Raw genomic sequence first — 14,045 nt, 5'->3', positions numbered from 1 at the left:
CAGCCGTCATCGGGCAGTAGGCGGGGGACACCATGAACCGGTTGCCAGCCAATCGCAGGGCACACAGAGACGAACAACCATCCGCACTCGCACTCATACCTAGGGACAATTTATAAAAAGGTGTGTGAATCCCATAATAAGCATAGTGAATCAGCTAGAGTTGTGGAGAAGAGACAAGAAACGATCGGGGATGTTCCTGAAGGATTATGTCAGCCACTTTTTAGATTAAGTCAGGATAAAAAAATTATCCGAATTGAGGCTGTAGATACTGGCAAGCCAAAAGGAGCCAGCCAAGGAACATGGACAGTCGGGGGAGGTATTGAAATACCCTGCAAATATATAGTTTACGAAGAAAAACTATTTTAAAGGGACATTCGACGTGCTGTCAAATCAGTCATATTTAAACTTGCACAATGACGTCGGCATGCTGTCGCGGAGGAAAACGTAAGTTTTGGGGGGAATTTTTAGCAGCATGAGCGATAATTAGAGGTATCAATGTTTTTTATTTATGTTATCTCTAACACACACTGGGCGATTATTAGAATATGGGCGATAATTTGAATAAATACGGTAATTATGTACATTGTAGGAGAAATTCTCTACACCCAGTCTTCTGGGGGGGAGTCACTCATGAACCAAATCACGTTTTTGGGTGGTGGGACCTGTAATTTTTTAGCATGTTGACGTCTAAAGAGACTTCTGTATTTTTAAGGTGGAACTACAGTATAATAGAATCAAGATTGGTACAGCAGATAGTAAACAATATTCACTTTGTTTACTATGTACTGTACAACCAACCATGATACTAATGATACTATTATACTATAGTTGTAGTATGTAGTACCTATAATGAAGGTGCACCTTTTAATAAGGTGTGCCTTTTGTGTGGACCGAATTCCATCCGTCCATCCATCCATCCATCCATTATCTGTACCGCTTGTCCCCACGGGGGTCGTCGGCATGCTGGAGCCTATCCCAGCGGTCAACGAGCAGTAGGCGGAAGACACCCTGAACTGGTTGTTTGCAAACTGGAGTTTGCATGTTCTACCTCTGGCCGCATGGGGGTTCTCCAGGCATTCCGGTTTCCTCCCACATCCCTAAAACATCCTTTGTAGGCCGATTGAGCACTCCAAATTGACTAAATTGTGTGAGTGCGAGGGTTGAGGGTGTCCGATGTCTACTGCCCGATGTCTGCTGGGGTAGGCTCTAGCACGCCCATGACCTTCATGGGGACAAGCGGTATAGAAAATGGATCGATGGAAGGATGAAATAAAGTAACAGCCCTAAATAATTCTGTGAAAAACAAGCTTCTCAAGTTTGAAGAAACCTGGTTTCAAGACGTTTTGTTAAAACGCAAATTGAGAATGTACCTCTATATGCAGACCAAGGATATTTTTACACCTGAACAAGATGTTTTATTTCGGTTATATCAAAGTCAAAGATCTTTGATTGCTCAGCTGAGGTCAGATATCCTCCCCCTGGTAAAGTGGTTTATGTATTAATATTTCTGATGACAGATTATGTGCAATGTGGTTTGAATGACATAGCAAGTGAATTTTCTTTTCTTTTATATTAGACACTTAATGATGACCTAAGAGAGTGTATGGTTGATAATATAAACCTGATGTGTTGTATTGGTTCAATGAAGCAAATGTTAAATGGCTTTTGGATTTTCATCTTTTTGGAATTGCAAATTGCATATCTAAAGCTTAGAAAAAATTGCAAAAATGATGACAAAGTATTATTAACTTTATAACTTTATAAAATAACATTTTTATTTTGCTTTTTCAAGCCTTTATAACGAAAAATAAATGTAAATTTATTCTTGACCTCCAAACTTTGCTTGGGGAGGGGGAAACATGTTCTAATTTTCTACTCACTAAAAATACTCTTGAGAAGACAGAAAAAGTTGGGCTAGTAAATTATTGTATGCTACCACATACTCCTTGCAATGTGCTCACTGAATCGTCATTACTTTCTGGTGCAATTAATGAGTTTCCTGACTGTGCAGAACGCGAGTGGGAACTTAAAAAAAGTAACCTAGCTTCTAAATGTGGAAATTGATCAACACAAAAGTGTGTTCTTCATGTTTTTATTGAAAACAAGTTGGTACTGTCTGCCGCAGCTTCCACTTTTCACTCAATGCATGTGCGCTCCTGCAGCAGTATTTTTTACAAGGGTATTCTACATTGGCACAATAGCGGCCATACAAGCTCAACGATACGCATGCATTTGCCATGCTCTTTTATGATTTCAAGTTTCGAGTATCGGTAGTCTCAGAAGACATACTTGACGACACGACTTGTTTTTACACTGCTAATGTGCCGAGATGAACAGAGCAAGAGCAAAGGAGACATGGGTGGTGCGTCGGTTTGGAAGTCGAAAATTGCTTCGTAAGTAGTTGCAAAAAAAAAAAAAGAAACAATCGCAATGCTCCAGTTTGTATCTCGAAAATTATAGGCGTTCGTAAGTAGAGGTACCACTGTATGGATCTCGTTTTCCCTTATCTGAACACGAGTCACCACCTCTGGTGCCAGGCCTGTAATTGGGGCTTGTTGGCGAGTGCTTGGTGCCTGCACCCATGCACCCACCCGTAAGGCCCTCTTCTATGGGGTCACCACCTGTGGGAGAAATCGAAGGGGTCAGATGCCCTGCAATCTGGGTGGCAGCCAGAGGCCGATTCTCAGATACAGAAGCTAGCTTTTGTGACATAGAATGTTACCTCTTTGACAAGAAAGAAGCCTATGCTGGTGTGTGAGGCAGAGAGCTTCTGATGTTTTGGCTAAACATAGTAAGACATGGTTAGACTCGCCTCCACACACAGTTTGGGTTCTTTTACCATTCCTCTCGAGAGGGGTTGGACTATTTTCCACTCTGGAGTTGCCCACAGAGAGTGGCGCACAGCAGTTATGGGCATACTTATTTCCCCACGGCTTGGCGCCTGTATGTTGGAGTTCACTCCAGTGGACGAGAAGGTAGCCTGCCTCCGCCTTCAGATGGGAAAAGAGTCCTGACTCTTGATTGTGCCCATGCACCAAACACCAGCTAAGAGTACCGACCTTTCTGGAGTCCTTCGAGTGTGTAGTCTGAGGATTCCATTGTTCTCCTGGAGGACTTAAGTGTTCTTGTGGACCTGAGACCTGGAAGGATGTGATTGGGAGGAACTTCCCCATAAATAAGTACCCGATTGTTATTTTGTTACAGGACTTCCATGCTTGTCACGAATTGTCCATAACAAACACCATGTTCCCACATCTTGGCACCAGGACACCCAAGGCCGCAGTTCAACTTCATGGTTGTGTAATCGGTATTTCAGCCACCTGTTTTGGGCAAGGGCGGCTCGGTGGGGCACTGGCAAGCACGTCCGCCTCACAGTTAGGAGAGTGCGGGTTCGATTCCACCTCCACCTGTGTGGAGTTTGCATGTTCTCCCCGTGTCCGCGTGGGTTTTCTCCAGGTACTCCGGTTTCTTCTGGGATAGGCTCCAGCACGCCCGTGACCCCCTGGAATAGATGTGTGTGTGTGTGTGTGTGTGTGTGTGTGTGTGTGTGTGTGTGTGTGTTTGTTTGTTTGTTTTGGGCACTCAGGTGAAGAGAGGGGTGTAGGTGAGTCACCACTAGTCACCACATGGCTGACCGAAATGTATAGTGAGCTGTGTGTCAGTTGACTCACACATGCCTCTTTGATGTAATAAAGTAGTTACCGTAATTTTCGGTCCAAATCCAACACCAAAACCAGACATGAACCAGCAACAACAGGCTAAACGATACGGTATGCTAACGTGACATACACACAAACGAGGAGCTGAGAACGGGCCTGACGTAACATTCAGAGTTATTCAAGTAAGTATGACATAAATAACACGTTTATCAAACTATCTGTGTCACTCCAATTCATTAAATCCATCGATCGTGCTTTATGGTATGGTGCGTATGCGCCGCATATGCTGACGTCGGACCCGTTGTAAGTTGCAATTCAAATTATTCCACAGATCCATATAACAATATATAAAGTATATTTCAAATAACTGTCATATTACAACAATATTATCAAACCATCTGTGTCACTCCAAATCATTAAATCCATCGATCATATTCCTCGTTCTTTATGTCAACAACGCCGCACGCCACACAGATCTAGGATATAACTATATTGTAGTGTTAACAAAGTACCAGGAAAGACGTGGGTTTATATAACAACAATATTATCATACCGTCTGTGTCACTCCTAATCATTAAATCCATCGATCAAATTCCTCGTCCTATATGTCAACAACGCCGCACAGATCTAGTATATAACTATATTGTAGCCTTAACAAAGTACTAGGAAAAACGTGGGTTTGGTATACGGCTCTTTATTTAATAAAACAAGAGTTCAACTAGCCAACAACGGCGGCTCTTTATTTAACAAAACCAGAGTTCAACTAGCCAACAACTACTGAACTGTAACAATAAAAACATATACAAGTTGCTACACAAAATAAAATATAACAAATAACTATAACAAATAAGTTTTTCAAACCTTGTGTCACTCCAAATCATTAAATCCTTCAAACGTGGGGCCCTTCGTCATCTTCGGCCTCCCGTGGTCGAATCCTTTGTCCTTTATGTAAACAACCGCGGCGTGGCGCGGGTGACGTCACTTGCAGTTCAAATGACAGTAATCCCTTGCTACATCGCAGTTCGTTTATGGCGGTTTCACTACATCGCGGATTTTTGAATTTTGAAAATTTGTGAAAAAAAATCACACAAATCGCTCCTGAGTATAAGTCGCCCCCCCCCCACTCAAACTATAAAAAAGAAGCGAGTTATAGTCCGAAAATTACGGTATATCTTAGTATTGTTGCGTGTTGTTAATGATGTCCGTTATTGAGCAAGCAAAACAAAGATGTGAAGTAACAGTTGGTTCTTTATTGGCAAGATCTTGGGTTGTTTAATGGCGGCCAATACACGAGGCATGGCAGAAGATGAAACAACAACCCCCATTTCCAGGTCAGAATTACACACTTGAAATTGAAAATGTGGAATTTATGGGAAGTGGGAATTTGGGGATTAGGGAGGAAGAATATGACGAGTTGATAGTTGGGATGGGTTGAATCGGTTGAAAAATGTGAAAATTAGAGGTGAAAAACGGAATTTTGGAGAATTTGGTGGAATTTCAAATTCAAAAATGCGGAATTTTTGGGAAGTGGGAAGTTGGGGAATGTTGAGAATCTTTCCAAATAAGATGTGAATGTGCTGAATGATGTGAATTTCAAACTGGAATGACGTAAATGTGAAATGTTGAATGTGCCATTGAGAATAAATGGAGAAAAATTTCGCCTTCACACAATAAAGGACAGGAATAACAATAGTGTGAAGGCCTTCGCCTTCACCCAATAATAAAGTAAAAGGAGTAGAATAACATAAGTGTGAACAATAAAGTAAAAGGAGTAGAATAACATAAGGCCTTCGCCTTCACACAATTATACATACACATGTATAATAATTGTGTTTAAATAAATGTCACCTTATCGTGGTGGAAGGGTTTGCGTGTCCCAATGATCCGAGGAGCCATGTTGTCTGGGGTTTCATGCCCCTGGTAGGGTCACCCACGGCAAAAGGGTCTTCGGTGAGGGTCCAGACAAAGCACAGCTCATAAAGACCCCTTATGAAAAAAAAAATGGACTTCGTTTTCCCTCACCCGGACACGGGTCGCCGGGGCCCCCCTCTGAAGGTGGGGCTCGAAGGCGAGCGTCTGGTGGCTGGGCCTTCGCCCATGGGGCCCAAACAGGCACAGCCCGAAAAGAAAATGTGGGTCCCCTTTCCCACGGGCTCATCACCTGTGGGAGAGGCCAAAGGGGTCGGGTGCAAAATGAGCTGGGCGGCGGCGTTCCGATCCCCGGGTGCAGAGGCTGGCTCTAGGGGCATGGAATGTCACCTCTCTGGCTGGAAAGGAGCCCGAGCTGGTGTGTGAGGCAGAAAAGTTCCGACTAGACATAGTCGGACTTGCCTCCACACATAGTTTGGGCTCTGGTACAAGCTCTCTCGAGAGAGGGGCTGGACTCTCTTCCACTCTGGAGTTGCCCACGGTGAGAGGCGTCGAGCAGGTGTTGGCATACTTATTGCCCCCCCGGCTGGGCGCCTGCACATTGGGGTTCACCCCGGTGAGTGAGAGGGTAGCCTCCCTCCACCTTCGGGTGGGGGGACGGGTCCTGACTGTTGTTTGTGTCTATGCATCGAACGGCAGCTCAGAGTACCCACCCTTTTTGGAGTCCCTGGAGGAAGTGCTGGAGAGCGCTCCTTCTGGGGACTCCATCGTTCTACTGGGTGACAATGACAGTGAGACCTGGAAGGGCATGATTGGGAGGAACAGCCCCACTGATCTGAACCCGAGTGGTTTTCTACTATTGGACTTCTGTGCTCGAAACAGATTGTCAATAATGAACACCATGTTCATACATAAGGGTGTCCATGTGTGCACTTGGCACCAGGACACCCCAGTCCGCAGTTCGATGATCGACTTTGTAGTCATGTCATTGTATTTGCGGCCGCATGTTTTGGACACTCGGGTGAAGAGAAGGCCGGAGCTGTCAACTGATCAACACCTAGTGATGGGTTGGCTCCAATGGTGGGGGAAGATGCCGGTCCGATCTGGCAGACCCAAACGCACTGTGAGGGTCTGCTGGGAACGTCTGGCAGAATCCCCTGTCAGGAAGAGCTTCAACTCCCACCTCCGGCAGAGTTTTTCCCACATCCCGGAAGAGGCGGGGGACATTGAGTCCGAGTTGACCATGCTACGTGCCTCCATTATTGAGGCAGCCGACCGGAGCTGTTGCAGTAAGGTGCCTGTCGTGGCGGCAATCCCTGAACCCGCTGGTGGACACCGGCGGTAAGGGATGCCGTCACGCTGAAGGAGTCCTATCGGGCCCTTTTGGCCTGTGGGACTCCGGAGGCAGCTGACAGGTACTGGATGGCGAAGCGTAACACGGCGTCGGCGGTTGCTGAGGCAAAACCCCGGGCGTGGGAGGAGTTTAGCAAGACCATGGCGAATGACTTAAAAGTCAAAGTCCGCTTTATTGTCAATTTCTTCACATGTTAAGGCACACAAAGAGATCAAAATTACATTTCCCACCGTCCCACGGTGACTAGACACAGTACACAACACTCACAATCAAATAGCGCAAAGAGTAAAAACGAACAGACAAGAGCAACGAATAAGTAATCAGCATATAACCCAAATAAATAAACAATAAATAAATAAATTAACAAATAAGAGCAGCAAAATGGAGCAAGCGTGCTAATAGCAGACAGCCAGATCATAGCGCAAAAGAACAGGACGTCATGCAGCAGAGGGTGGAGGGGGGAGGGAATTCCGGATCCAGACAGCTTGGAGTACGAAGCTGTTTCTGAGTCTGGTGGTGCGGGAGCGCAGGCATCTGTACATCTTCCTAGGGGGCAGAAGTACAAACAAAGAGTGAGTGGGGTGACTCACATCACACACAATCGCGGCTGCTTTGCGGGTGAGACGGGAGGCGTAAACGTCCTTCGGGGAGTGGAGCCCCGATGATTTTACTTGCAGTGTTCACTATACGCTGCAGGGCCTTCATATTGTACTCAGAGCAGCCACCACCCCACACTGGAGAGGACGCTCTCAATGGTGCCACGGTAGAATGTGGTCATGACTGCGGGAGGAGCACTTGCTCGCCTGAGTTTCCGCAGAAAGTACAGGCGGCGCTGAGCCTTTTTCGCCAGCAACGCAGTGTTGGTAGTCCAGGAGAGGTCCTCACTGATGTGCACCCCCAGGAATCTGGTGCTGCTCACTCTCAGCACCACAGCACCGTCGACGGTCAGCGGCAGGTGGTGGGTGCGACCCTTCCGGAAGTTAATGATAATCTCCTTAGTCTTGTTGACGTTCAGCAGAAGGTTGTTGTCCCTGCACCATGCGGCCAAAAGGTCGACCTCCGATCTGTAGTGAGTCTCGTTGCCACCGGTGATCAGACCCACCACAGTCGTGTCGTCGGCATATTTCAGCACACGGTTGCTGCTGTAGGTCGCAGCGCAGTCATGCGTCAGCAGGGTGAAGAGCAGCGGACTGAGCACGCAGCCTTGAGGGGCCCCCTCTCAGCGTGATGCTGCCGGAGACATTGTCGCCCACACGGACTACTTGAGGCCTCTGACAGAGGAAGTCCAGTAGCCAGTTGCAAAGGGAGGTACTGAGGCCCAGCTTGTCGAGCTTGCAAATGAGACGCTGTGGAACAATGGTGTTGAATGCAGAACTGAAGTCCACAAACAGCAATCTCACATACGAGTCCCTGTTCTCCAGGTGGGTGAGGGCAGAGTGGAGGGCAGAGCAGACGGCATCCTCAGAGGACCGATTGGGTCGGAAGGCAAACTGGAAGGGATCAACGGTGGGGGGAAGAACAGATCTGACGTGCGCCAAGACAAGCCGCTCAAAGCACTTTATGACGATCGGGGTCAGTGCCACAGGGCGGTAGTCATTGAAGCAGGAAGGAGCAGGATTTTTCGGCACAAGTATGATGGTGGCAGCCTTGAAGCATAACGGGACGATGACCTTGTGCAGGGAAATGTTAAAGATGTCCGTGAAGACATCCATCAGCTCCTCAGCGCAGTCCTTCAGCGCCCGTCCCGGGATGTTGTCCGGGCCCGCCGCCTTACGGGTGTTGATAGCAACAAGCGCCCTCCTCACGCTAACGGCAGAGAGGCACAGGGGCTGCTCGTCCGGAGGGGGAGGGGTCTTCTGCGGGCGAGTGTCGTTCTGAGCGTCGAAGCGAGCAAAGAAGCGGTTCAGTTCGTTGAGCAGAGGGACGTCGCCCTCACAGCTCCGCGGCGCGGGCTTGTAGTCCGTGATGGTCTGTATGCCTCGCCACAGGCCCAGAGCATCCCTGCTGTCCTGGAAGTGGACAGTGATCTTGGAAGAAAACGCCTTTTTCGCATCCTTGATGCCCCGGGACAGCTTCGCCCTGGCTGATCTCACGCCCGCTACATCCCCAGCCCTGTAGGCTTTGTCTCCGGCCCTCAGCAGCCCGAGGACAGCCCCTGTCAGCCATGACTTCCAGTTAGCCCGAGCGATGACGTACTTAGTGAGGGTCACATCATCAATGCACTTTGCGATGTACGAGGTCACAGAGTCAGCATACTTCTCAATGTCCGTCCGATCGTTGCATGTGGCCGCCCGCTTAAGCATTTCCCAGTCCGTAGTGCCAAAGCAGTCTCGAAGAGCATCAGAGCCCCCCTCAGGCCACACTCTAACTCGCTTGCGAACCGGCCTGGAAGTTCTCACTCTCTGTCTGTACGCAGGCGTAAGCAGAACGGTGACGTGGTCAGAAAGTCCGATGTTGGGGAGGGGGGTGGCCTTGAAAGCTCCTTTATGTGCAGTGTAGACCAGGTCCAGGAAGCTGTCACCACGAGTTGGAAAATTAACATGCTGGTGAAGCTTTGGAAAGACAGACTTCAGGTCAGCATGATTAGAATCACCAGCGAAGATGATGAAACCGTCAGGGTGCGCCGTCTGCTGACAGCCTGATACAGTTCACTTAGGGCAGTGATCCTGTCACCTCCAACGTTGGAAGGCGGGATGTAGACCGCGACAAGCAGAATCGCAGTAAACTCCTTTGGTAGGTAAAAAGGACGGCACTTAATGATCACAAACTCCGCCAGTGGCGAGCAGTGTCTGCACACAATTGCAGAGTATCATTCGTCGCGGATGTAGACACAGATACCTCCTCCACGCGATATTCCCCCTTTTTCAATGGCCCGGTCTGCCCGATAGCACGCTAGCCGTTCCAGTTGCACAGCAGAGTCCGGAATGTTGACAGTCAGCCAGGTTTCAGTGAACACGAGCACACAGCAGTTACTCACTGCCCGGTTTGTGGATCTCAGCAGACGAACGTAATCCAGTTTGTTGTCCAGCGACCGAACGTTCGCCAGAAGAATGGAAGGCACGGCCGGGCGAGTTGGGAACGCCGCTAGCCTGGCCCGGACGCCTCCGCGCTTGCCCCTCTTCTGCCTCCTCGCACACCGCTTCCGACGCTGCCTATCCGGGGAAGGAGTAGCGGATGAGTCCGGCGTTGATTCAGGCCGGAGTAGTCCCAGTGACTTTAATGTCCCCGTATCAAAGTTCTAAACGCCGCAAAACTTGCTCACGCCGATGTTGAGTAGAACCTGCCTGCTGTACTTGTAGCACGACGTGGTAGGAACAGATAAACACATGAAACTGTCTGACAAACACTCAATAATTGAACAAGACACCGATTGGTTGGGACGGAGCGAGGCCGCTGCGTGTGCACGCGCCGCCATCTTGATCTTCTGGACAACTTCAAGGAAATTCTGGTCCATTCTGGTGTTGCTGACTTCAGCTCGGGACATCGTGAGACGGTGGGGAGAATACTAAGAAGACCTCCTTAATTTCACCAACACGCCTTCCATTGTGGAAGCAGGGCCTGGAGGCTCTGAGGTGGACTCTCCAATCTCTCGGGTCGAAGTCACCGAGGTGAAAAACTACTTGGGGGCAAGGCCCCGGGGGTGGATGAGAATTCTTAATTCTTCAGAGTTCTTAAAGGCTCTGGATGTTGTGGGGCTGTCCTGGCTGACACACCTTTACAACATTGCGTGGACATCGGAGACTGAGCCTCTGGATTGGCAGGCTGGGGTGGCGGGTCCCCTCTTTAAGAAGGAGGACTGGCGGGTGTGTTCCAACTACAGAGGAATCACACTCCTCAGCCTCCCTGATAAGGTCTACTCAGAGGTGCTGGAGAAGAGTGTCCATCGGGAGGTCGAACCTCGAATTCAGGGGGAGCAGTGTGGTTTTCGTTCTGGCTGTGGAACAATGGACCAGCTCTATACCCTCGTCAGGATCCTCAAGGGGGCATGGGTGTTCGCTCAATTAGTCCACATGTGTTATGTGGACTTGGAGAAAGAGTTTGACCGTGTCCCTCGGGAAGTTCTGTGGAGGGTGCTTCGGGAGTACGGGGTGCCGAGCCAACTGATAAGTGTGGTTCGGTCCCTTTATCATCGATGCCAGAGTTTGGTCCTCATTTCCGGCAGTAAATCGGATTCGTTCTCAGTGAGGGTTCGACACTGCCAAGGCTGCCCTTTGTCACCGATTCTGTTCATAATTTTTATGGAAAGAATTTCTTGACGCAGCCGAGGCGTTGAGGGTTTCCAGTTTGGGGACCTTGGCATTGTGTCTCTGTTTTTTGCAGACAACGTGGTGTTGTTGGCTTCTTCAAGCTGTGATCTCCAGCTCTCGCTAGAGTGGTTTGCAGCCGAGTGTGAAGTGGTGGGCATAAGGGTCAGCACCTCCAAATCTGAGTCCATGGTCCTCGGTCGGAAAAGAGTGGAATGTCCTCTCCGGACAGGGATGAGTTCCTGCCCCAAGTGGAGGAGTTCAAGTATCTTGGGGTCTTGTTCACGAGCGAAGGCAGGATGGAGTGTGAGATCGACGGGCGGATCGGTGTAGCTTCGGCTGTCATGTGGACTCTGTACCGGTCCGTGGTGGTGAAAAGAGAGCTGAGCCAAAAGGCAAAGCTCTCAATTTATTGGTCGATCTATGCTCCTACCCTCACCTATTGTCACAAGCTATGAGTCGTGCCCGAAAGAACGAGATCCCGGATACAAGCGGCCGAAATGAGTTTTCTCCATAGGGTGTCCGGGCTCTCCCTTAGATATATGGTGAGAAGCTAAGTCACTCAAGAGAGACTTGGAGTATAGCCGCAGCTTCTCCATATCGAGAGGAGCCAGACGAGGTGGCTCGGGCATCTTATCAGGATGCCTCCTGGAGGCCTCCCTGGGGAGGCCTCCCTGGGGAGGTGTTCCGGGCATGTCCTGGGTCGTCCACGGGGTCTCCTGGTGATGACCCCGTGGACGACCCAGGACGCGCTGGAGAGACTATGTCTCTCAGCTGGCCTAATAACGTCTTGGGATCCCCCGGGATAAGCTGGACGAAGTTGCTGGGGAGAGGGAAGTCTGGGCGTCACTCCTAAAGCTGCTGCCCCCGCGACCCGACCCCGGTTAAGCGGAGGAAGATGGATGGATGGATGGATGGATGGATGGATGGATGGATGGATGGATGGATGTTTTTTTTTCTGTAACATGTTAACAAGAAGTACTGGGCAGGCTAATGAGTTAGCAGAAAGATGCTAATCCACGATCATGCTAACATGCGAAAACAGATCTCTAAAGGAATGTAAAACAACATTTGGAGCAATACTACATTGTCCTCAAGGTTAGAGACATGTGATCGTTCATTTCTCGTTAGGAGACCCACTTACATCGTCAGTGACTGAACGGCCTTCAAAATAAAGCACCCTACCTCAAATCAAAACACGGCTGAATAACATAAATAACATGGAGAATTCTTCACACATACTGTAAATATGTTTTTAGAACAGCTTTTATTATTATTACAGTTTTTTATAACAAGGTACAAGTGTACATACTGTAAATATATTTTTAGAACTCTTATTATTATAAAAAAAATTCTACACCAATGTACAACACTGTAAATATGTTTTTAGAACTCTTATTATTGTAACATTTTTTTTTATAAAAAGTGTACGCACTGCAATTGTGTGGGCACTCCCTGCCTTCTGCAGGCGTGTGGGCAACATTCATGCCATAATTCCTCAATTTAGAAGGTTTATTTTGAATTTGTGAATGTTGGGGGGGGGGTTTTGCGGAAAAAAATCTGCGATGTACTGAAGCCTCGATAATCGAACCGCGATGTAGCAAGGGATTACTCAAGTCATATATGGCTTCATGGCTGGCTAGTTGCAGTTTGTCACTTTTCCAGCCCGACGTGCCAACTTTGAGGCTGACACACAATTGGTTGTAATGTCGGTCACATTGGCCATTGTTGGAGTGGTGTGTGTTGAGGCCTTTCATCCTGTTATGCTATCTGAAGTAATCACAAATCAAATCATGGAAAATCTTTCATTTAAAATGTACTTTGTTCTTCCAGGAAAGAAGCTGTTTGGAGAGGGCTACAGTGGGTTGGAGTACGATTACAGAGGTTTGATCAAACTCTACAACTCTGTGGGTAACTATGAGAAGGTATTTGAATACCACAATATACTATCCAACTGGAATCGCTTGAGGGACAGACAATTTGCCGTGGCAAATGTCTTTGAGGATGTCAACACTACACCCTTGATGACCCAGGAAGTGGTTCATGCGTTCCTATTTGGTTCAAAGCTCACCCAAACAAACACCAAATCCACCCTTGCCTTGGGTGATATAGTACGTGATCAAAATACATGGCATTAAGACCACTGAGGACATAAAATTTGGATGTATTTGAGAGTTTGGTTGCAAGGATTGTGCAAATTATCCATTTGGATGGTTATGATGTCACTGCAGTTGATGACCAGATTAATCACTCGTAAAATAGAATTAATAAAATTAAGAATAAAAATAATGTGAGAAAAGAAGAAAAATTCTCACTGCACAGATTAAGATCCACCTGTAGTCTAAATATTTTTGCATTTTAACCTCACCTATCAGATTGAAAAAGACTCCATAATCCTGAACAAAGTGTTCTCAGAAAGAGCAGGTGTATATCCAAAAGGGTCTGCCACAACTGTTAGAATCCAGTTGAAATAGTAGATATTTTATAAAAATGTTACCAACACTGCTCGATTGAAAACCATTTATATATATATATATATATATATATATATATATATATATATATATATATATATATATATATATATATATATAAGAAACAGGGTTTGAATATATATATATATATATATATATATATATATAATCAATGAAAGCTTTTGGTGCTGCTTTTTCTTATTTTAACTCATGTTGAAGAAATGTCACATTCATTAAAATCTTGCACTTCTCACTTTTGGCTCATCAAACCTCAAAGTACATGCAAGAAAATAAAAATAAAGATTTGAATTGAAAAATTTCATTCAAAATCGAAGCTTTTCCATGGCTACCTTAAAAGAGCAAGAGTTGAGCAGTCAACATGCAGCTAAACTAACTGTTACGTTTTGTCTATTTTCTTTCATCAGTCACCAAGCTATGCAAACAC

At 47.1% G+C, this 14,045-nt stretch overlaps 1 protein-coding gene across 1 annotated transcript in view; it reads left to right on the top strand.

Annotated features, from left to right (window-relative positions):
* appbp2 (amyloid beta precursor protein (cytoplasmic tail) binding protein 2) overlaps positions 1 to 13,641 on the top strand; it is a 134,090-nt gene extending 120,449 nt beyond the window's left edge. The window contains 2 exon segments of the mRNA XM_085916750.1: positions 12,960 to 13,183; positions 13,185 to 13,641. Of these exon segments, the coding sequence (XP_085772876.1) occupies positions 12,960 to 13,183; positions 13,185 to 13,238 (278 nt within the window). The 3' untranslated portion in view covers positions 13,239 to 13,641.
* Positions 13,642 to 14,045: the final 404 nt, after the last annotated feature.

Source organism: Syngnathus leptorhynchus, chromosome 7, assembly GCF_054491065.1.
Source record: "Syngnathus leptorhynchus isolate UIUO chromosome 7, UIUO_Slep, whole genome shotgun sequence".
NCBI classification, from domain to species: Eukaryota; Metazoa; Chordata; class Actinopteri; order Syngnathiformes; family Syngnathidae; genus Syngnathus; species Syngnathus leptorhynchus.
The sequence above is the reverse complement of the archived record's forward strand: the minus strand, read 5'-3'. Positions and strand labels throughout refer to the sequence as shown.